The sequence below is a fragment of the Monodelphis domestica genome, chromosome 2 (assembly GCF_027887165.1).
Source record: "Monodelphis domestica isolate mMonDom1 chromosome 2, mMonDom1.pri, whole genome shotgun sequence".
Taxonomy (NCBI): domain Eukaryota; kingdom Metazoa; phylum Chordata; class Mammalia; order Didelphimorphia; family Didelphidae; genus Monodelphis; species Monodelphis domestica.
The window spans coordinates 266,807,020-266,828,087 of NC_077228.1; the positions used below are offsets into that span (position 1 = coordinate 266,807,020).

The window sequence follows — 21,068 nt, forward strand, 5'->3', positions numbered from 1 at the left end:
AGTCAAAACCAGGAATGAGAAGGCCTAGAGGGAGCTTAGGAAAATGGGAACAGGGCATGGCAGTGCTGGAAATACAAGAGGACAAGTCTATACCCCAGTCCCCCCTCTCTTCTCAACTGTCCTGGGAGTTTACCCACCTCCAGCTTCTGCTAATGTAGCTACAGCAGAGCCCAAGAAGACCAGAATACCCCTGGACATTCTGCCTCTGTCTTGAGCACTGGAGCAAGGAGTTTGGTTCCTGAAACTCAAATTTGCTTTGGAAGGGACCTCAGATTTCACCTAATCCAGCCAGTACTAAAACAGGTTCTGGGCTGGCTGATGCTTGATGATGAGCAGAATCTTAAGGCCCCCTACCAACTGGATGTTATGTCCCCCACCTCCTTGTGGGGGCAAGGTCCAGAAGACAAGCCAGGAAGCACAGCGTGTTCTCTCCCACTAGAATCCAGGGACCAGCGTCTGGTTCCTGAGAAAGGATGCAGAGGCAGTGGTGATGGTAGTTTAAGAATCTAGAGATTGAGGTGGGGTGTGTGATAGACAGAAAAGGGAAGCAGAATTCTTGGGTTTTGTTTCAGCCTTTGGAGAGGGATGATCTCCCAGCTAGGTTCCTCAAGGCTCTGTTGCCCCAACTGGGTTCCTGTCTTCAAGTTCCTTAAGTCCTTCCCCAGCCCACCCCTGATCCCTAAGGAGACTGGGGACCAAGGATGAATCAGTCATCATCTGGTTCTGGCTTCTGCTCCAACTCTGCACCCAGAGACTGGGGGTTGGTCTGCTCTCCCTGCTTGAGTGCTTACCCTTCTCCCCATTTCTGAGGTCTTGGAAGCCAAAGAAGAAATTCCCACAGGACCCAAAAAGCCCAGGTGGATTGGGCCAGGTTTGGTCATGACCTAATCACACCTTCTCCAGCAGTCGGCGCTGTGACATCATAATGAAGACCAGACTAGAATCCCTGTAAGAACTCAAATGCAGCAGTGGAATGTTCCAGATGACTTCTTTCCCTTCCATCCTTAGTTTTACTTTCTCAGTCCATTTCTCTTTGTCTCTGTATCTCCTCCATCTCTTTGTCTCTTTCCATGTTTCAACCATCCATATATAAATGTGTGTATATATATATACATACACATTAAACCCTTACCTTCCATCTTGGAATCACCACTGGATATTGCTTCCAAGGCAGAAGAGCAGTAAGGGCTGGGCAATGGGGGTTAAAGTGACTTTCCCAGGGTCACATATCTGTGGCCCGGATTTGAACCCTGGACTTCCTTTCTCTAGGCCTGGCTCTCAATCCACTGAGCCACCCAGCTGCTTCTATCTAACAGACTCTTAAACATATACTATATTCTTGATGCTAGATACGAGGTTAGAAGAGATAACCAAAAAAAATCCCAAAAAACTAAAAATGGCAATCACTTCCTTCAAGAAGTTTGCAATCTAAGATGTTACTCCTTTAAAAGGAAACTAGTTAAAGAGAGCAAAAATTGTGCTGGGCTTGATGTCAGGTTAGGTTTAAGTCCAAATTCTGCACTTATTCTACTTCACCCCCCCCTTCCCCCAGTGACCAATCCCTTCCCATGTCTGTCTGTTTCCTTAATAGAGTTGGATAGATTGTCACTTAGGTCCTTTCCAACTCTGAGATATACTATGTTCCTTTGTCTCGATGACCCTATATAGCAATCTTCATTGCTATTCGAGTTATGCTTTTTGCTTACATTTTCCCCAAAGACAAAAATGTCTACTGCTTCTAATTTTTTTTTCATGGATCCAAGCATTCTGCTGTTTCTCCTTCTTCCAGGAATGTCCAACCTTCCATCAACACATATCCCTAGGCTTGAACTACAGTCTGAAGTCTCAGAGTTCAATTTTGTGATAGGAATCTCATTTTATTAAATAAACAAACTTTGGAGCCAGCACCCCATCAAGGTCAGGGAATCATGAAAGAAGTACTGACTGAATGAGAGATATAGAGGAAAGAAAAAGAAAGGAGGGGAAGAGAGAGATAAAAACAGAGAGAAAAAAATTAGAAAAAAGTGTTTGGCACATTGTATAACTCAGTAACTGTTGATTGGATATAGAAAGACAAAGAATCAGAATTGGCAGGTACTGGGGGATCAAATTGAACAAGATCAAGGTACTAGAAGGGGGGAAACAAAGGGGTAAGCAGGGGATTTGAGTGTGAAAGCTATCTCATAGGTTCTCCATTATTCCTCTCCCAGAACTGATTACTCTCAACAGGTCCACATGGAAAGGATCTTTGTAGTAGTAAGCTTGCTATGGAGACTAGAAGGGAGTTTTTGACTGGAACCAGGTAGGCCAATGAGATTAGGAGCCTTTAGAGTAAAGAAAGTCCCTTAGATTACAAGGAAGGTGAGCACTAGGAGGGGAGTACCTGGTGCTGCCAGAGAATTGGGTATTGCTGTTATAAATGGGGTAGGGACTGGTGTTGGGTTGGGGCACAGTCTTTTGGGTAGGTGTAGCTTTGGGACTGTTAATCCTACCCCTCTGGTTATTTAATAAGACTCGTCCCTCCTGTCTTTCCTCTAGCTGGAAAGACAAGGCAGAGTTGGAGCTCCTAGACCAGTGATAGTAAACCTTTTAGAGAAGGAGTGCTGCCCACCCCCCAACCTTGTGCCCTGCCCCTCCCCACACTAAGTGCTGGGTGTGCCCTGATTCCTCCCTTACCCCACACAGGGAAGGGAGAAAACACTTGCATTGGGGCTGCTAGATGGAGGGGTGGGTGAAGTGAGGAATGTCCTCAGTGAATGTGGGGGGGGGGGGGGGGGAGGGAGTGACCTGAGTGCTCTGCTCCCTCCAGCTCTGCCACCTGTGAGCTGCCCACCTTACCCCAAGTGCTCCCATTGGGCTGCTGAGCAGAGGGGCAGGCAGGCATGGTGGGTAGGGGGAGGGGAGCAGCTCCACCCAAGTCCCTCTGCCTTTCTAATAAGGAACTGGAGGTATTGGGGGGGGGGGGGTCCCTGCTAAGTGCCCACAGAGTGCTCTGTGCGCCATCATTGGCACCCATGCTATAGGCTTGCCATCACTGTTCTAGATGGAGACTCCTTTGATCATTCCATTTTCTGCCTGGGTGGAGACATTTTGGGAGTGAGAGAGCTGAGCATTATAGTAGTTGCTATATAACAAATGACACAATCCACAGAAGGGACCCTCTCCCCAAGCACTCCAAGGGGTCATAGGTGCAAGCAGCTGATGGTGGAGAAGAAGGGGCAAAATTAAGGAAGAGGAGAATCAAGAATTGTGGATGGGACTAAGACTAGAGTTCCAGAAGGATATTCAAAAGAATCTCACTCCTGGACTTGCACTCACCTGTCCCAGCAGTATGTACAAAGGAGGATCCAAGGGTGGTCATGAAGCAACCTTGCATCCCAAGCATGCAGCCCAGCTGAGTGCAGAACTTCACACAAGGAACAGTACAAGACACAGCCTAGGCTAGGCAAAGAGACTCTCAATCCTAGGCATCTGTATATCTGATGGTCCTTCCTTTCCACCTGCCTCTTCCAAACCAACCCAATCCAACAAGCCTTAATTAAGCATCAACCACGTCCTAAGCATTGAGCTAAGTGCTGGACATGGCTCCAACTCTAGACCTGGGTTCCCCTTCACTTGGATTTGGGGAGCACTCTGAGCTAGAATATAACCTCTCTTCCTGTTTACCCATCTGTCAATTGGCAAAGTCCCTTCCAACTCTAAATCCAATGGTCCCATAATCAATTTTCCCTTCCTGAAACTTCTTCCCTCTTCCCATACCACCTCTTATTCTAACACATTCCCTTTGCATCCTGTATTGTCCCCTTTCTCACATGCCCCTCTTTTCTTTCCCTAGACACCCAGGATCATCCTTTACCCCTAGGACAGTATAGTAGAGTTAAGAGCCCCGGCAGGGGTGAGTCTGCATTGTTGGACAAGGTTTTTCAGCAACCTCCTTCAAGAGTCAAGTATATGGTAGTGGATAAGAGTAGAGTGAAGAGGAATTGCACAGAATGAAGAGCAAGTGCCACCCCTGAGGAATTCTGTAGACAAATTGTAAACAAATACAGCTGTTCTTTATCTGGTGGAAAGAGATGATCTAGGATCTGGACGTTCGACTTTCCTAAATCTCAAGTCTCCCTTAATGTAGCCAGAGAGACCCCATTCCAATAGTAACTTTGTCTTGCTTCAAGCCCTCTCCATGCACACACCATATAGTGTCCCAGAGAAACAAAAGGGCTTAAAGTTTGGGAACCAGAAAAACAGGATATTTGGGTTCCTAAACAGGCAGAAGTCAAAGACTGTATAAACAGCCTTAATTCAAGAAAAATGAATTTTGAGGCTGAGAAATTGGAGACTTGTACCTCTTTAAGGGCTCAGGTCAGGGTAGTGAAGGTTACAAGGTTAAGAATGTAGAGAAGGCTGGGTTATTGAGAATAGAGGCTGAAATGGAGGTCCAGGTCCCTATTACCTTGTTTTGAGGAACTGCTCTCAGGATTCTCCTTATCACAATATAGCAGGATTAACTGACTACCTGGAATTTGGAAGGGTGGAATACAAAAAATATCAGGCAGTCTTGTCCCCACACCCTCTTCCCCACTGTTTAGAGCTTCCCATTTGCTTCACAAAATTTCTCAGTGTCCTTTATGTTTACTAAAGATAGATTTAGTCCAGAGGTTAATCCATTTTGCCAATTCCAGATCCCCTTTGGCAATTAGCCCCTCCCTAATCTAATCCCCACTAATGACCTCTGCTTGTAGTCCCATCCTAGGCACTAGGGTGGAAGAGGGCAAGGAGATAAGCCACATTAGGCACAGAAAACTAAGATGAAGGAAACAGATCCCCCTTAGGGAGCTTCCATGAGGATAGCACAGTCCCCACATTCAAAGACTTTCAATTTCCTGAGATCACATACATAGAAAGCAGCTAGAAAATACATTTGAGTGTATAATACTATCCAAACTAAGGGAAGATTGTGAAGAAACAAAAGAATTCTACTAATAATTGGGGGAAGACTGAGCAAGAAATGAGGCAAAGAGAATGGAGAGGGTGTTCCACAACTGGGGGAAGATAGTCAGCTGGGGTGGGAGTTATTGTTGGGGGTCTCCTGAACTAGCCCAAGAAATATACATTTGATCAGGTAACAGGAAACAATGAGAAATCTGGAGGTGGTAGGGAATAGGAGTAGACTAGAGGCAGAGACATAAGGTAGGAAGACAATATTATAATCTAAGCAAAAGGTAATGAGGGTAATGGGACAGGAAGGAAGAGATGGGACTCATAGTGATTAAGCTGGATGCTGGCAGAGGAATCAGAGGAAGCCATTCTCAAAATTGTAAGCTTGAGAGGACAAAGGAGATAATGTTGGCTGAAAAGAGTCAGAGCCATCTGGAGTCATGCCTAACTAAGGCCCAACCTCCTCAGGAACCAAAGCTTTTTGACCTTAAGACCCCAGCTTTTGCCATCACAGTCAGCCCGATAGAAAAAATACTTTTTATTATTATGAATAGTCTGTGATCATTTAATGGAGTGGGAAGGAGAATGCAGGAGATGAGGGAGGCAGGAGTCGTGCTGTGGAAGAGATGAGGAAAAAAGAGGATAGAAAATTCCTTCCCAAAACAATAAACAATAATGTGAACATGAATTATCACAGAGAAAGGGATTCCCCATTCACTATACCCCTCCCCTAACCCCCATCCCACTTGAGGCTTTTCTCTTCTAGAGCTTCCAAGGCATCTGGAACTCATGGGGAGGAAGTGGGGTACAGTGGGTGGCCTCAAAGTTGTGGAAGTGTTTCCGAGCCTGAAAGATAGCCAGAGAGGAAGAAAAAAGTTAAGACATAGGCTAAGGGGAATAGCTAGGTGGTTCAGTGGACAGAGAACCAGGCCCGGAAAAAGAAGGTCCTGGGTTCAAATTTGACCTGATACTTCCTAGCTGTGTGACCCTGGGCAGATCACTTAAGCCCCATTACCTAGCCCTTACTGTTCTTCTGCCTCTGAACCAATACAAAGTAATGATTCTAAGAAGGTAAGAGGGTTTTTTTTTCTTTTTAATGGCATAGGCCAAGCAGAAGCATCTCAAGAATTCTCTCCCTCCCCTGCAAGGGTCTTATCCAAAGGGAGAGAAATCAAACAAAACTCACCAAAAATAAGGCTAGCTGCCGCCGCTCATCTACACCAAGGTCATCACCTGAAGAAAAGGGATCTGATCAAATCCACTATTATCACCCTTCCACAAAAACCCGACATTTTAGTCCCAGTTTCTCCCCTCCCTATTTCTTAAGTTTTAGTCCCTTCAGGGATTCATATATAGGCTCTAAGACTTACCCACACTCCAGGGGAAGTCACTCCCATGTTCTGTCTGGTAGGATCGAAGAACAGACACACACCAATCGTCATCGACTTCCCAACGGCTATATATAGAGGCTAGGACAGGGGTTGACAGGAAAGGCAGTCAGAGCTGCGGATTCACCAGGATCCATCACCAGCCCTCCTCCTAGTCCTTCCCTTCTCACCTTCTTCTAGCTGGGAGGAAGCCTCCAACCACTGCCTCACCACTCGAAGACTTTCTTCCCCCATTATCTTGGGGTACCTGAGAGAGACACACACAAGGTGATTGTCAAGGTTCCTCTCCTTCCCTTCCTCTCTCCTACTTTCAAAGCTTCCCCCCATCTCTCACCGGTGCTGGAGAAGTTTCAGCAGCAGATTATTGCCACGGTTGGACATGATATCGCTAGGAACCCTGGATATGAGAGGAAGACAGACCTAAGAGGAGTACAAATTCCAGAGCTCCCAGAGAGACAGGGCTGGGAAAGTAGGAGATACACAGAGGAATGGAAGTGGATCTCACAACTCACGAAGTGGTGATGATCTCGTCCTTGGTTCGCCGGATCAGCAGCACTGGCCCGTGGTACCTAGAGGAATGAGAACAGCAGCCCATGGTATCAGAGGTCAAAACAAAAGCAACATTCTTCCCTCCTCTTCTACCCCAATCAACCTCCAGGCCCTGCTTGGGCGTCTCCTTCACCTGCATAACTGCTCAGCATTATTTAGATTCAGGTGTTGTCTCACTGTTCGAGTCACAAGGGTCCCTGGCATAGGAGAAGGGAAGGAAAGGAAGTTGTTAAAGTCACAGAAATACCTCAAAACGACCCTCTCTGTGACAACACAGTCTATGCCTTCTTAAGAAAGGGGTATAAATTATTTCTGCTAGATTTCAGGAATTCATGATTTCATCAGTATGGGGACCTCCCTCCACCAATCCTTTCATGCCATGGGAGATGAGTTTGCTGTGGTCAAAAAAACCCCAGCCACTCAGTGGCTAATCTTGTGGGGAAGGGCCTCAGAGAGCCCTTGTACTTGTTCAGCTTGGCAGGTCCTGCTGGCACGGTCCCATGGCATACCAAGGGGACAATTCTATGTCTTGATGAAGAATCAGAAAAGGACTCCCTCCATACATAAGGTCAAAATCACAGAATTCTCAAAGCCCTCTTCAGGGGCAATGTCAGCATAAATACAGCAATGCCCCAGACCCTCCTTTTCAGAGATTTCCCCCTTCCAGTGGACTATCTCATTCTTCCTTTCCTCTCCCCCAACCCTCTCCACGGGTCCCCACTCACTCCAGCTGTCAGGCATAACTTTTAGGGCCAAAGGTACCAGGTCATCAAAGGAGGCATCCAATATCACGGCACTAATCTCTGGGTAGGACATGGCAGCCCATGTGGCTGGGTCAGAGAAAAGAAAGCACAATCAGGATAGAAACTGGAGCCAATCCCTTTAGCTCCATACTCCATGCCACTCATTTCATTTTAGTCTCTCGATCTCTTTCTACCCCTAATCCTCTATTTTAATTACCCAAATCATATTTTTCCAGGGGAAAGTAGGGGGAAGGAACTATTTCATTAAGGCTATCTTCATCATGAAGGGTATAAATACTAAAGCGTATACTCCTCATTCTTGAGTCTTATTCTTTTTCTCCTGGTTTCTTCCCTATCTCAGTGATAGTCACACAATGAAGGGGGGATAAAAGAGTGGAGAGGAGTATGGAAATGTGGATATTACCCAACCTTCTAGCCTCACAGGGCATTCATCTAACCCCTTCCCATCCCTGGCCCTAAATCAGAGCACAATTCTGAACCCATGGCTGGGAGAAATTCTTCCTCCCTCTCTAGCTTCCTGCTCACCCCCACCATTCCTCTCCTAGCTATGTAATCTTAAGCAAGTCATTTCCTCCACTCCAGAACTTGGTTTCTTCCTTTGTCTAATGAAAAATTGGGATCAGAAAAATGGTCTCCAGAATACTTTACAAGTGAGAAAGCTCCAGAAGGCCACAATAGGTAGAGATAGAGAATAGTGAAGGCTACAATATGTTAGGGTATGGGGAGATGTATACCAGTAAAACCCCCAATGGACCAGGCATAGAGCACGATGTTCTGTGGCTGGAAGTTGAGGCGGTGGATAGCAAACTGGATCACCACATCCATGGCATTGGCTTCATTTTGAGGGAATGGAACCCCCTACAGGAGCAAGGTGAAAGTTAAATAACACTGCAGCCCCAAAGGCAGCACCTCCAACCAAAGTCAGATCCTTCCTCACTGAAATTCCCAAACTAGAGAACATATTCCCAGAGGCCTCCTAGTGAAGGGCAGATTGGATCACAGATGTAGAGAAAGAAGATAATAGAAGAGGAAGCTCTCCTAAAGACAAAACCATTAATAATTACTTGTTGATTCATGACATTCTTTCGCTATCCCTTCATAAAGGATTTTTCTAAATTGTTTGGGATGCAGAAAGAACAAGTATATGTGAAAGTAGGAAAAAGCCCCAAATTTCCATCTTCCCAATGCCTGACTCCAAACAATTGGACTCCCTCAGCAAACCCAATTAGGTGGGGAGATTTAAAGGCAAATGCAGGGCAAAGTGAGATAGTACAGAAATCCACAACCACCCTCTCCCAGGGGAGAATGGACATTCCCCCACCCCCAGTCTGAGAATGGGAGGCAGAGAAATAAAGAGAGGTTCTCACCGTGCTGCCAGCAAAGCCAGGATGATTCCAACCCAGAACCGAATATCCCGCTGTAATACAGGGTTGGGGGAGGAAAGGGGGTGGAGAGGAAGGAAGACAGTGATCTGAACTCAGTAATCTCAGAATCCTGAGATCTCATAACCTGAAAATCACAAAGGAATGGAACACCTTCTTGGAGAAGGGAAGGGAGATAAGGGAAGCAGAGCAAAAATTTATGAGAGCTCTAAAACACTCCCAAATTTGAAAATGAGTATTTCCAAAATATTCTAGTACTAGGCAGGCAGATCATATGAAGGGCTAGGAAGGAAAGAGAAGGGGAGCTCGGGGACATATGAAATGAACTACTTAACCCCTTATCTTACTTGGAGTTTCTTGAAAGCACTTGACTAACAGAAGGGCACTATGGTGAGAGAAACACTAAGAAAGGGATAATTTGGGGTATATTTATACCAAGGAGTGAGACATATGTTATCAGAGGAGAGCAGAGATAAATTATACCAAAAGGGAGTTAAGGAAGGGGGGCTTCAAGAAGAAACAATCTCAGAAGGTAACAAAAAGCAAAGTACACAAAATAGGAACATAGACAAATGAACTGAGAACTGAGGTAGTTGAATTAGACCAAAGGACAAAAAGAAATATGGGTGTTAAGGGATAGTTCAGAGGTCTCACCTTCCAGAGGAGTGGAGAGGCAGCCAACCTCATAGAATCCAGCATTCCCCTCGCAGCAGATCACCTAAGGGAAGGGAGGGAATCTTGTCTGGATGAGACATCTCCCCTAGTGCTCCTAAACCAGGAGAGGGGCATAGCTAAGAGTCCACTGAGGTGACTAGATTGGACTCTTTGGAGGGAAACAAGAAGGCCACATTGGGGTTCTCCTTTAAGGAAGACAAATGACCCTATAGAGGGCCTAAAAATGAGATACAAAGTAGCTTCACATGTCCCCTAAACTCTGGGAGGAATCAAATTATGGTCATTAAACTATCTAATACAAAAGATAGCTCTCTGATGCTTTCTCCCCAACGTTTTCTGAGATACAAAGACTACATACTTTTACTGCTATTGCCCATTTCAATGTTAGGGATCACTCTTTATAAGGACCCTGCCAAGGGAGTCAACTCTTCTAATCCTAGTCTGTAGTGGTATTTCTTTACCATGAGGAACATTACTTAAACTACACTGTAGAACAATCTGGCCAGTGGAGGGTCATGGCAAGAAAATGAGACTGGGAGAAAGGAACCCAGGAATTGAGGCCTGATTCAAAATTTATTAGCTGTGTGACTTCCAATAAGTAACTTGACCTCTGGACATGTTTTCTCTTATGTAAAATGGGCTACAAAATCCTTTCCAGCTCCAATAATCTACAAAATATTTATGCTTTAGGGTCAAGGAAAATAGTATAAGCAGGTAATTCTTGCCATTATTAAGGAAGTTGAGGCTGGTGGATCCTTTGACTTAGGGAGTCCTAAGCACTATATATATGTGTGTGTGTGTATTTTTATATATATATATATATATATATATATATATATATATATATATATATATATATATATATATATATATATATATAAAATACCATATACTAGCATGCTATACCCATCAGGTGTCTGCACTAAGTAAAAAAATTAAAATTGATGATGGTAATAACAGTTCTTCAATATTTTACAAACATTAGCTCCAATTTGATACTCATAAAAACTTTGTGAGGGAGGGGAGATTATTATCCTCATTTACAAGGAGGAAAACAAATGTTAAGTGATTTGCCCAGAGTCATATAGCAACTAAATTTCTGAGGTTGTATTTGAACTCAGGTCTTTCTGACTTTAGATCCTGTGCTCTATCCACTGTGCCACCTAAACTGTCAATCTGACATCAATATATGGTGGTGGGTTAGGAATTAGGGACACCACCATACACCAAGCTGTCTAAAAACCAGCCTAGATAATAAACAAAGTAGGACAAAGCTCTCATGCTAATCAGCAGTGGGACTGGACCCACAAGTGACCACTGCACTCCTAACTCTGGCAGGAAAGGGAAATCCAGTCTCAGAAACAAAAGAATAAACTTGTGCTTTTATATTCTAGTTTTACTTGTGTATGCCCAGTATCTGGAGACTTTAAGCTCCACAAGGCCAGGAATCATCTGTATTTTCTGTTACTACCTCCTAAGAACCCAGCAAAAACTATTAATGAGTTAGTTACCCAGTAGGCAGGTGCTCAATAAGTATTTGCAGATAAAGAATGTGCCACTATTCTATAATTCTAGAATCTATGGAATGATTTAGAGTTGAAAGGGGCCACAGAAATAAATAGGTTCCATGGGTCCATTTTCCAGATAAGAAAATTGCTCTAGAAGGATTAAGTGACTTGTATAAGATCACATAGTAAATCCCAAGCCATGAGCAGAACTCAGGGTCTAATGATTCCCATTACACCACACTGTCCCTAAGATAACTTCCTGGACCTTGCAATTCATATTCATCCACTGGTTTTTCTATAAGGGGCCCTTTGGTCAGAATAGGATGTTGAAAAAAGGACCAATACCTAATGCCTATCACACCCTCCTACTCCCAACTTCAACTCACCAACTTCTGTCCTGGAGGTTCTGGCGTGCTTCTCCGGTCAACAAACATGGTGTCAATTTCATTACCATCACAGGCTACCAGTTTGGCTCGTCGACCATTAAACTGAGAGACAAAGGGGGAAGTAGACTCAGTCTAGAGATGCCAGAGTTGAGGTAGTAAGGCTTGAGAATTGTTTAGGAGAGAAGGGCAGGTCAAGAGCGCCTCACCTCTTCTACGAGCCGAGCCTGGCCCTGCATAAGCATGGGCATGAGGGCCTTCTGGAGCAAGTACACAGAACCAGGATACAGCATCCGGCGCCCCAGAGTATGTGCAACAAAAAAACTATGAAAAAATATAGAGAAGACATCCATGGGATTAATTCTATAGGAAGCACTCAGAACCTCTGACTCTGAACACAACAAACTCCTAATCATTAGCAAGCTATAGCCTTTCATGGAACAATTTGGAATACCTCGACCTATTATCTAATGTTATTACCAAGTACCATACCCTACCAGCATTCTTTTAACTTTATGAAATGGAAATCCTAGTTAACCACCAAAAAGCATCCCTCTTCAAAAAACCCTAAGTCCTACTCTTCCCATCAATGACTCATCAGCGCCTCACCAAACAATCACAATTCTAAGATTCCCTGTTTCCCCCCCAAAACCAATCAGCAGTCTCATCACAACTCCAGCACTTCCTCTATTACATAGGCCCAACTGAAAACTAGGGAGTAATTGACTCCCAACAGCCTGTCTCATACATATAAAATGAGAGAACAAAGGTAGATCTCTAAATTTTATGAACCCAGGTTTCCTCCTCCACAGAGAACCCCATTCCCCAATTCTCTACCTGGCAATCTGACAGGGAAGTTTCTTAACCCGGTTAAGGAAATTATCAGCTGTCCCCCGATGTAGTGGTTCAGTTCTAAGTAGAGATACACCTTTGCGAGAGAGACCATGCTGAGAATCCTTCCTGAAGACAGGAGACATAGCAAGGAAGACACCAAACAGGTTTAGAACCAAGGTGCTAAGAAGATGCCCAAACCCCTAATGGAAATGGTATCTGAGAAAGGATCATACTAAGAAGTGACTGAGAGGCAGGGGGCAGGGATGGATGGGAGAAATGGAGGTTGGAGGAGAGGAGGAAGAGGTGGAGAGAAGACAGAGATGCAAAAGGAGAGGTTAATTGAACCCCTAAGAAGTAGGTAAGGGAAAGGACTCACCGGCTACTGGGGTCTTCCCAATGGAAGTCAGCAGGCCAACTCTTAAAATCAAAATTGTAAACAGATAGTTGCCTCTATTGTTTTTAGGGGAAGAAAAAAGGGAAGAAAATAATAAGTATGTCCTCTTAATTCTAAAATGGATGTTACGTAGGAATCTCAAATTCAGCAAGTCTAAAACCAAATTCATCATTCCCTGCTCCCCCAACCCACCTTCTTCCAAACTTCCCTGTTTTTCTTGAGGGCACTATCAATGACTAGTTAGTCATTCAAGGATTGGCATTACACTCAACACCTCACTTTCTCTCATGCTACATATCACTTGTCACATCTTATTGTTTCAGCCCCCACAATTTCTTTCACCAAACCATTCTCTCTACTCACATAGCCACTAGTCTAGTTCAGGTCCTCATCACATCTCTCCTAAACTATTTTAAGGATTTTCTATGTCTATCAATTGGAGAATGACAGAACAAACTGTGGTACATGTTGGTGATAGAATACTATTGTGCTATAAGAAATGATAAGCAAGATGATTTCAGAAAAGCTGGAAAGATCTGCAGGAATTGATGCAGAGCAAAATAAGCAGAACCTGGAAAACATTGTATACAGTAACAGTAATATTATGGGATGATCATCTGTGGAAAATTGGCTATTCTCAGCAAATCTGGGACTGTCCTAAAAGGCTTATGACAGGGAATGCTATCCACCTCCAGAGGAAGAACTGTTGGAGTCAGAGGGAAGTGGATCAAAGCATACTATCTTTCACATCAGTGTATTTATGGTTTTATTTTGGGGTTTTGGTTTTGTATGAGTTTTCTCTTACAACAATAACCAAAATGAAAATATATTTTGCATGATAAAAATAAAATAAACAAAAATAATTTAATTTTAAAAAGAGCTATCTAATTGATCTCCTCTGCTTCTGGTCTATACCCTTGCTACATCAAAGTGATTTTCCTAAATACTCTCAATTCTAAGTTAGGTGTCATGTAGGTCTCAAACTCACTATGACCCAAACCAAGATCATCATTATTCCTTTCTCCCAGCCCACCCTATGTCTGACTGTATTACTCTTCTACTCAATAATAAACTGATTAGTTCCCTGTTACCTAAACAAATCAGATAAAAGCTGTTCTATTGAACTTTGAAACCTACCTGTTCAACTAGATTAATACATTCCCATTCGCATTTTCTACCATCTAGACAAATTGTTTTGCTGGATGTTCCTCACAATTTTGGAATAGCAAAGTGGTGCAGTGGATACAGCACTGAGCTTGGAATCAAGATGACTCAATCTTCCTTAATTCAAATTCTAGTCTCGGACTTTTACTAGTTGTGTGGCCTTGGGCAAAAAAACTGAGGCCTGTTTGCCTCAGTTTCTTCATCTATAAAATGAGCTGGAGTTGGAGACAGAAATGGTAAACCACTCCAATATTTTTGCCAAGAAAACTCTAAATGGGGTCACAATGAGTCAGTCAAGACTGACTGAAATGAAATTATCAGGAAAACTGCCCTGATATCTTAGATAGAGGGAAAAAAGAAATTGAAGGATTTCACCAATCACCTTCTGAAAAAAAATCCTAAAATATAAACTCACAGAAATATTATAGACAAATTCTAAACTCACAGGTGGAAAAGAAAATACTTCAAACAACCAGAAAGAAACAATTCAAATATTGTAGAGTCCCAGATGAGATCACACAAGAGATTGTACATTAAAGGAGTAGAAGGTTTAGAATAGAAGGGAAAGGTGATAGGATTACAACCAAGAATCATGCACCCAAAAAAATAGTATAATTCTTCAGGGGACAAAAACGAGCATTTAATGAAAGAGGACTTTCAAGTATTCCTGATGAAATGACCAAAGCTGAATAGAAAATATGACATCCAAACAGAAGATTCAAGAAAAGCATAAAAAAGTAAACATGACATGTAAGTCATAAGAGATCAATACAGTTAAAACTGTTTACATTCCTATGGGAAGATGATACATGTAACTCTTAAGAACTTGATCATTATTAAAGTATGAGTCGATTATATTGGAATGATCTCCAAAAAAGTAAAGTGGAGGAGGAGGAGGGAAGGATATACTGGGAGAAGGGGAAAGGAAGAGGTAGAATGGCAAAAATTTCCTCATAATAAAAGAGGTATGCAAGGTATACTAGGAAGACCTTTTACAATGGAGGGGAAAACAGGAGTTGGGGATGGCAGGCAATGCTTGAACCTCACTCATCTAAATTGGTTCAAAGTAAAAAGAACACACACATATATACATATACACATACAAGCTGTACATAGAAATGTAGGAAATGGGAAAGGATGGGGATAGGAGAAAAGGGGGGAGGGAATAAAAAAAGGGAGGGCAAATTAATGGAGGCATTTGAGGAGAAACAGGGCAAAAAGGGGAAGGAGGGGAGAAACAGAAGAAAATGGAACGAAGGAAAAAACACAGTGATCATAACTGTAAATATCAATGAGATGAGCTCACCCCTAAAACAAAACTAAAGAGAAAGGATTAAAAGCCAGAATCCAACATGTTTATAAGAAACACACTTAAAATATAAAGGCACACACACAGAGTTAAAATAAAGGGCTGGAAAAAAAATCTAACGTTTCAAATGAAGTAAAAAAAGGTAGGTAGAGGTGGCAATTATAAACTCAGACAAAGCAAAATCAAAAAAAGACCTAATTAAAACAATCAGGGAAACTACATTATGCTAAAAGGTACCACAGACAGTGAAGTACTATCAAAAGATTTTATAGCAAAACTTAAGTGATAATGTGAATTTAAAAACTATTCCACCCTAATCAGACCATTCTTTAGAAGATTTGATTTAGCTATTTCCTGATCACTAACAATAGAGATACTTGGAATAACAGAATCAGGTCTTGGGAAGTTCATATTTTCTCCACCCTCCTTAGTTTAACAAGATTAGGAAGGTATGCACCAAATTCATGCACCAAACTGAAAGATTAAGTATTTGAGAAAAAAGGCAACAGACATGGGCAGAAAAAGCTGACAGACCCTTGGGCTCTCCTAAGTCAAGCTAAGTGGTTGCCAAGGGAAATCCCAAATCAGCTGCCAAATTTTATGGTGATTTAATTGATAGTGAGGAGAAGATTAAGAAGAAGGAAGGAGGAGTAGGTTTTTCTCTCCCTCTTCCTCGGTAGTATCTGGCAGGGAGATCAGGAGATAAGGGAGTAAGGGTTTGGAGTATGAAAGAGGAAGGAATCAGCCTGACCTCCAAAGGGGCTCAGCGAAGATGCCGGAACCTGAAATCAGCTCTAGGGCAAAACTCACTACCCAACACAACAGATGTGGGAACGCTTAGCATGCTGCCAGCCAGAGTCATCTCTCCAGAGGAAAAAACCAAGAGGCAGAACATGACGTGCCTTATATGGACCTTTTGACATCCCTTTTCTGCATCTCATCTATACCAATGAGGACTTAGCTTGACTCAGGACAGCCCAGAGTGTCTGTCCTTTTTTTGCACATGCCTGTTGAAGGTCATCTAGCTCAGATAATTAAATCTTTAGTTGGATGCAGACCTTTTAAAATCTTGTTAAACTGAGTAGGGTAGAGAATGTGGAGTTTCTAAGACCTGATTCTGTTATTCCAAGTACCTCCATTGTTACTGATCAGGAAATAGCTAAATCAGATCTTCTAAAGAATGGTCTGATTAGGGTGGAATAGTTTTAAAATTCACATGTCAGAAATATGGCATATCAAAGCTTCCATTGTAATCAGTAGTGGGATTGGGCCCATGAGTGGCTATTGTACTTCCATCCTGGGTACAAAAAGGAAATGAGAAAGGAAGAAAGGATCCATTATAGGTAAGGTGAGGGGCAGGATGGGACAGACAGCAATATGCTAGGTAGACAGTATAATGGAAAGAGTAATGTATCCGAAGTTAGAGGTCATGGGTTTGAATCCTAATTCTGTTCCTCATTAGCTGTGTGGCCTTGGATAAGACCCTCCACCTCTGATCTATAAAACAAAGTCTACAAAATTAATTAGATGACCTTTAAAGTCTCTTCTAGCTCACATTTTCTCCTTCTCTATTCTTGTATATCAACTAGGACCATACCTTATTCTCTAAGGAGTTATTCCTATGAGTCTCTTCCAAAATGGTGATGAATTGGATATAGTGGGGGTTAGTCCAACGGCCAATGCCTGAATGAGAGAATGTACAAAAAAAAATCTGTTAGTTGGAGAGAAAAGATGACAGGATTTGGAAAATAGGAGCTGAGACTATATAGAAAGAAAAGCAAAGTTAAAAGATATTGGATGGAAACGAAGAATTTCAAGATAAAAGCCCTGAGAAAATAAAAAGAAGCTGATCTTATCTCACCATCTAGTTCTTCCTCACAAGTATTTCCTTCTTTCTGACTTCTTCAGTCTCTCTCTCCCTCTCTACCTCTAACATGCTCAGGTGACTCCCTTATCTTAATAATTCATGTGGCCCAACTTGTTAGATTTCTTTTTCCTTTCACTGTCAAATTTCTTCCTCAACTTGACTACTAAAAAATTGGGTTTTCTAATTTCTATTTATGAGATTGCTGCTATCCTAATTACCAGTATCAAAACCTCTTTGATGAGTTTTTATCACTTCCCTTTGAAATGTCACTTGCATTCATCCATCTGAGTCACTCTCTTCTTTTCCATGACTCCAAGTCTGCATCACCTCATCCTTGGATCATTACAACAATCTTCTAACATCCCCCTCTAATCCATCATATTAATCTTCATAAAGTATCATTCTCATCATTAGTCTAATGAATAAAATCCAACCTGAGCGTTCAAGGTCCTTCTATAATCTGATCCCAACCTACTTTTTTCAGGCTTTATTTCATATCACTTCCCTAAAAACACTAATCAAACCAATATCCTCACTGTCTACTAAATGTATCATTTACTATCCTACCTCCAGGCATCATTCATATTTTTCCCCAGGAACTACGTCATCTTCTTCTATCTCTTCCATTTATCAAGATCCTTTCCATCCTCCAATTCAAATTCTACCTTTTCTGAGATCCCTTAGTTATAAGCTCTAAACAGTGCCTTCATCATCTGTACCATTCATTTAATATTTATTACAAACTACCTTTTACTATTATCTTTTCATTCACGTATATTTTATCTCCCCAAATGTGCTCTAACTTCCTTGAGATAAAGATTTCATCTTGTGTTCCTCAGCATCTCTCCATCCTTCCCCTCCCCCAGCCTAGCAAAAGGGCTGATTAATAAATATCTGTCTATTTTAGATCACTCACCTCGAAGACAGGCCACACCTGCTAGTAGGAGTAGCAATGTCCCAGCATAGTGAGAAAACGGCACCACCTTTGACATACACAAGTAACCTGAGAAGAAAAAAAGAGCTGAGTTCAAGCTCTGCCTTCTTTGATTGCTCCTCCCTTCTCTTAAGGCTAACTCAGGACATTTGCTGGCCATTCTGGGGAGCACTACCTATACTTACTAACAGAAGGGAAACCTTTCTACTCCCTGAGACAAGCTTCTCCATACCACCCCAAACCCCAGCCAACCATTTAACCCCACACTGACCTTTCCTGTACAAGTAGAAGAAAGCCAGAGGAGAGGTATAATAAGAGATGGACCAGAGGACTGAGGCCTACAGTAGAGAAATAGACAATCAGCTTTTCTCTTTTACTTTGTTTTGACTATTCCCCCATTTCCAACACTTGATTCTGACCAATCTGGAGAAAGTCAGGCATATATTACATTCCATACTGCCAAGAAAAGAAGGGTAGAACAAACCATGTTGGGAGCAGGGAGAAGAGGCTGAGGTGTGAGCTTTATATATTAGAAAGTATGTTCCATTTTGCCAAAAATGCATTCTTCCTAGAATGATTAAAAATGGTGATGAGAAGGCTAAAAGATACTGTGAAAACTCCCATACAAAGAAGTCAAAGAGTTGGGGGAAAGGAAATAAGACATGGAGTAAAAGAGTAAAAAAAGTAGGGATAGAGAAGTATATTGGGGGGGAAGTCAGCCAATCTCAAGACCATCATCTGTTCAAATTCAAATAGCAAAGCCTCTCTTTTTTCTATCATTGTGTGGGTCTTTTCCATCATTGCTACTTGAAACCATTTCCATTCTGGTTCCCAAATAACAGTGTAAATAATGACATGGGAACTCTAGTGGAGGGAAGAACTGTCATAGAAACAAAAGAAGCTTAGTTGCTGGAGGAGATAGCTCTATGGGGACTATAGTATTCAGTACCTGGGGAAGGTCCCAACTGAGAGTAAACATGTTTTCATCATGACCCAAGTTGTACCTTGAGAAAACTGCAAGGCATGCCAGAAGGTGAGGAAGAACTCCTCAGCTGAGGCTCAAAACCATTTGCTCAGAACTTAATCAGGCATCAAGCCTGGGAACAGTTAAATAGAACATAAAAAGCAACTGGGTCTGTGGAGGAAAGTGCACAGAGGCCCAACTCACCATAGCCAGGATGCTGTCAGCATGTTTCTCCAGAGCCCGGGGCTGATAATATGACTCCTGCAAAAATAGCCCAGTCAGGGACCTTTCTTCTACCATTTCACCCCTGTCTATCCCACTTCTTTTCAGAGCTTCAGGCCCCTATTCTCCCATCCCACCCCTCAAGAAGCTCTACTACCCTTTGGACTCCCAGGCAGAGGGTCTGCTCTTCCCCAGAGAAGACCAGCTCAAGATCTGGCTTCCCTTCTCTGTCACTCCAATCCTCTCCTCAAGGAAAATCCAAGGAAATAGGAAATAAAGAGATAAGACTGAAGAAAGCAAGGAATGACTTTTGTCCCCTTTCACAGATGTCTAGGGAATGGAAGAAACCGTGGGGGAGGGGAGGGGAGGGACTAAAGGGACAGTAGAAGATATCATAACAGGGGAAAGTGGAGGCTTTTTATGAATTAAAAATATAGTCTTTGGGAAAGCCTGAAAATGTGGGTGAGATTGGAAAGAGACGGAGAGTCTGTGACGTTGGAATAGATATTAAAAATTCTCCCCCAATTCTGGAAATAGAATTGCCCTGTGGGGCTATCTGTCCAGCAGAGCGGGAAGGGGGGGGGGGGCCACTGGGCAGAACCATCACTGCGATGGGGGGGGAGTGGTACCGATAAGTTAATGGGAAATCATTTTGAGAAGGAAAGTCAGAGTCAAATAAAAGGAAAACACTAAAACGAAATAAGACAAAGCGACAGCTCTAGCAGAGATGTGCTGAATTTTAAGGTAAAACACTCACTTCCCCCCTCCTCTCCGTTTCCCATTTCTAGAACATCCTTGCAGGGTCCTCCTGAGAACACTTGGGGGTCCGGCGTGAACAAGACAATATAGATGGGTAGGGGTGGAGATGGGGGAGGGGGTGTAGGAGGGATACATTTAAAAAGGCAGACGAGACAAATGACAAACAGGAGAGAAATGAGTGGATGTATGGAGAGAAAGGGAGAAAGGAAGAAAGGCTCACTTCTATAAGCACGTAAGTTACCCAGGTACGCAGTACTTGTGCGGAAACAGGCAGGCTAACAAGTTACCCCTATTCCAACTATGGGTGCTTCCGGGGGGCAAAAGCAGCAACGGGTTTGGGCCATACCAAGACTCCAGCCGGGGAGGAAGAAGGAGACTCACCCAGGAGCCAGCTGGGGAGGTGGTGATGGCAGCCGGCGTTCCGGGAACGCTAGCCTGGGCCCTTCCTGGCTCCCTCTCCCGATAGACCCGGTAGAGCCGGGGGCCTAGGACGCAGCTCAGTAGCTTCGCCATCTCCCCGGCCCTAGCCGCTGCTCCTTCAGCGGCAGGTTACTCCCCACCCCCCCTGTGGCCCCGCCTTCTCCCTAGCCTCTTGGGTGCTGCGTGCCTCCTTACGTCACCACGTATAGTGCTGGCGTCCTCCTTAATCGCTTGAGCCGGAACTTATTTATCAATTCTGCGAAGTATTTCACGCTGCCTGATTTTTTTCTGGGCACAGCTGACAGATAGAGGGAGGGTTTAGGAAAAGACTGGACTTGACAGCCAGGGTTTGGACTTGGAGCCATTCAAATTCAGCAAGCAAAGTATTAAGTAGGGCTGTGTGCAGGTCACTTTGCTATTGGCACTCTGATGAATACAAAATTTAGTTTAAGCCCGGCTGTGTACGAAGCACTTTACTAGATGCTGGAAAGGATACAAGGTTTAAATTAAGCCGGGCAGTGTGCGGAGCTATTTGTTGCAAAGAATACAAAGCTTAGATTAGGCACAGTTTCTGCTCTCAAGTACTCAAGACACCCAACGCCTCGGCTGCTCTTCCG

At 43.2% G+C, this 21,068-nt stretch overlaps 1 protein-coding gene across 1 annotated transcript; it reads right to left on the minus strand.

Annotated features, from left to right (window-relative positions):
• Window positions 1–5,458: 5,458 nt before the first annotated feature.
• On the minus strand, window positions 5,459–20,695 carry ABHD16A (abhydrolase domain containing 16A, phospholipase). Its single transcript, XM_001376100.4, has 20 exons — window positions 20,413–20,695; window positions 19,255–19,311; window positions 18,358–18,424; window positions 18,069–18,155; window positions 16,883–16,968; window positions 12,795–12,868; window positions 12,422–12,544; window positions 11,794–11,908; window positions 11,588–11,689; window positions 9,673–9,736; window positions 9,004–9,053; window positions 8,371–8,494; window positions 7,598–7,702; window positions 7,006–7,069; window positions 6,836–6,892; window positions 6,658–6,720; window positions 6,494–6,570; window positions 6,306–6,404; window positions 6,122–6,168; window positions 5,459–5,781 (listed from the first exon to the last, which is right to left on the minus strand). Exons 1-20 carry the CDS (start codon window positions 20,542–20,544, stop codon window positions 5,698–5,700), a joined length of 1,677 nt encoding a protein of 558 aa, XP_001376137.1. The 5' UTR covers window positions 20,545–20,695; the 3' UTR covers window positions 5,459–5,697.
• Window positions 20,696–21,068: the final 373 nt, after the last annotated feature.